The sequence below is a fragment of the Crocodylus porosus genome, unplaced genomic scaffold (assembly GCF_001723895.1).
Source record: "Crocodylus porosus isolate Cpor-Errol unplaced genomic scaffold, CroPor_comp1, whole genome shotgun sequence".
NCBI classification, from domain to species: Eukaryota; Metazoa; Chordata; order Crocodylia; family Crocodylidae; genus Crocodylus; species Crocodylus porosus.
Window position 1 is genome coordinate 22,065,651 of NW_017728931.1, and position 2,839 is coordinate 22,068,489.

Below are 2,839 nucleotides of genomic sequence, written 5' to 3' on the forward strand. Positions count from 1 at the left end.
ACTTCCTGCCCTTTGGGCAGGGGGCTGGACTCGATGATCTCCCGAGGTCCCTTCCAGCCCTAATGTCTATGAAATCTATGAAACAGGTAGCCCCACATGGGCTGCGAGTGGCTGCAACATGGGGTGCCAGCCACGGGGCAGGGGAGGGGCCGCTCCCCCTCTTTCCCATGCTCAGCTTTTCCCTGGGCCACTTTTTCCCGGGCTCCTTACCTGCCTGGGGTTCTTCCCTGCCCTACCCTTGCTTTCCTCTTTACCTGAGGTTCCAGTCGGGGCAGCCATGTGCTCCCGGGCCAGAAGCCCCTACTGGGGCTTCTGGCTGGGGGGGCAGGGCCGGATGTGCCCTGCTGTTGTGGGAGCCCACTGGGTCCTACTGCCCTTGCTTCCTGTCACTTTTTACAGGAACCAAGGGCAGATAAATATTAATTTTCTAAATTTTTATGGGCCCCATGGGCCAGATAGAATGGCCTTGCAGGCTGCATGCGGCCCGCAGGCTGTATTTTGCCCACCCCTAATGTAAGTTAATAATTAATTAGTAACAAAGAAAGGAAAAGTTGTTGTTATGCCTTTTGCTGTCTTGTGAACAGAAGCATTAAGATGCACTGAAAAAGTTATTTCATTTTAGGTATGATGAAGAGATGGCACAAAGTGATGGGCCAGACCGTGATTTGAGAAGCCGGTCGGGGCAGTCCATTGGAATAAAAGGAAATCGAGCAAGAGATTCAGGAAAGCCTGTTCTCACCACCTGGAAGTAATGACAAAAGTCAATACTCAAGGCTGACTTTTAATGAAGTTTGGAGCTGTGCCCTGCTCTTGGTAGGATATTATTTTGAACTGATTCTTGGACAGATTCTTTCTGTTTGCATAATGGCTGCATATGGAAAATAGTAGTGCTCAAAGGGAACAAATGCATTTCTTCGTACAACTCGGAGAGATCTGGACAAAACAGGCTTTGTACAAATGCTGCGTGTAATTAGCTATTTTAAGAGTAAACTCAGTTTACTATAATTATTATGCTGCATGTGGTTATGTATAAATTAATTACAGCAATTTTGCTACACACACACTCAAAGAATTAATATGTGAATGGCATTAAACTCTTAAAAGCATAACCACTCAGACTTCTGAGAAGCATTACTATTTTTTTTTCCAAAATATGGCTGCTTTGGCTTAGTCTTCTTTTAAAGAGCCACCTTTTGCGAACTGAAAACTCAAAACAGGCATTCTTAAACTATTTATTCCTCTTTAAAGATGTGATTTTGTTTTCTATAAAAGAATAACTGTTGTAAGTCATCTGTCTCTAGACTTTTTTAAATTTAATGCACGTTTTTTCTCCTTTCAAATGAATGCACAATAAACTGGATTTTAACTGGTCAAGATTTTATTGAAGGTTCTTAAAAAAATAATAAAGAAAGAACAGTAGTCGTCACTTGTGTCTAGATCTTGTTTCACTGTCTTCAAAGGTTGCTTTTGAAAATGGAACCCTGTAAAGGGGTGGAGGTGATAGATATTATAACTGGTATACAGTGGCATGATGACAGTTAAACTTCTTGAGGCTACAAAAAAGCAGTTTCCTGGCAAAATTTATGGTGCAGGGAGTTGCAAATGTCCATCAGAATTCTCTTAATAGATCTGTATTTTTTTTAAACTTTGGCACCAATTACAAATGATTAAGTTCTTTGAAACATCTAACTCCTTAAGAATTAAAATGGCATTAACTGAGGAAATTTCTCAAACACCGAATTAGTATGTTTTGACAATTGGCATTTATTTTTACTCATCAGGTGATACTGGATGGATCTTCATATTCTTCTTCCTACCTGTTTTTCTACTTGGATATATGATAATAAATACCAGCCTTGCTCTCACTGATTTCTGTATATCTTCCTTGCATTTGTAACACCTGTTATGTATCTGTGTGTGTATAGATATATTAGTTCTATATGGTGTGTGGCAAAGCGTTGCATCTAGTAAGCCATTTCTATAGCTGTGATATCAAAGTTTACAATTTCATGGGTGATTCTAGCTTTTTTAACATATAGAACAGCGTAAACTTGAATTTGTCATTTTTGTGATTGGTTGTAACTTTTGATGGCTCAATTCCACCACTCATCAGGAAATTATTCATTGCTTATTTTAACATAAGAGGTTCTTCTGTGTTTGGGTGGGGGGAATAATCAGATTAACAACTCTACAGAATTACTGATGGACATTCGATATGCAGATCTCCTATTTGGTGTGGTAAGTTCCATTTAAATATAGGCTTTTTCCATCACATCTCTGGGCTTCAGTATTATTGGAATTCAACCCTTTCCCTAGGAAGGCCAACATGGGTCATCAAGAAAGAAGCTGGCTATTGAGCTGAGGTTAAGAAATTATTTTTACAAATGGTTAACAAATTAAGTCTGCATATTCTCCAGTTTGATGATGCATTGTCCCCCATGCTGAGGCCCTTTTGTCCATTAGAGCTTTGGTGGGGTGAGAGCCATCGCTTAGTATATTTGTGATTAGATACTGAATGCTATTATAATGTCGTGTTAAATGGCAGATGCTTCCTCCTCCACCTCCAAACTGCCAGTTGCTAGGAAATGTGTAGTAGTATAGGCATTGGGAAATATGCTGTTGTAAACGAGTGTTATTGCTTAACTAATACGAGCGGATTGCTTAACTAATACAAGAATTAGAGATGACAGTTTGGGTGCTCTGGAATTAAAAGAATCCAGACTCAGTCAGTTTGGACAGTTACCCAGTAATATTTGGCTCCAGTCTGTCTCATGGTATCAGTAGAGTGACTTCTAATGTTGTTGTGCATGTATAATGACCACTACCTTTTCTATATGAG

At 39.9% G+C, this 2,839-nt stretch overlaps 1 protein-coding gene across 3 annotated transcripts in view; it reads left to right on the forward strand.

The window, feature by feature from the left end:
* The window catches only part of TTLL1 (tubulin tyrosine ligase like 1), a 30,222-nt gene extending 27,950 nt beyond the window's left edge, over nucleotides 1-2,272 (forward strand). For 2 of the 3 annotated variants that reach the window (XM_019544355.1, XM_019544354.1), the window contains exon 10: nucleotides 623-1,288. In XM_019544355.1, coding sequence (XP_019399900.1) covers nucleotides 623-752 — 130 coding nt within the window. In that variant the 3' untranslated portion in view covers nucleotides 753-1,288. Of the gene's footprint in view, nucleotides 1-622 lie in introns of all 3 variants that reach the window. The other variant, XM_019544356.1, reaches the window with a different exon arrangement.
* The last annotated feature ends 567 nt before the right edge of the window (nucleotides 2,273-2,839 follow it).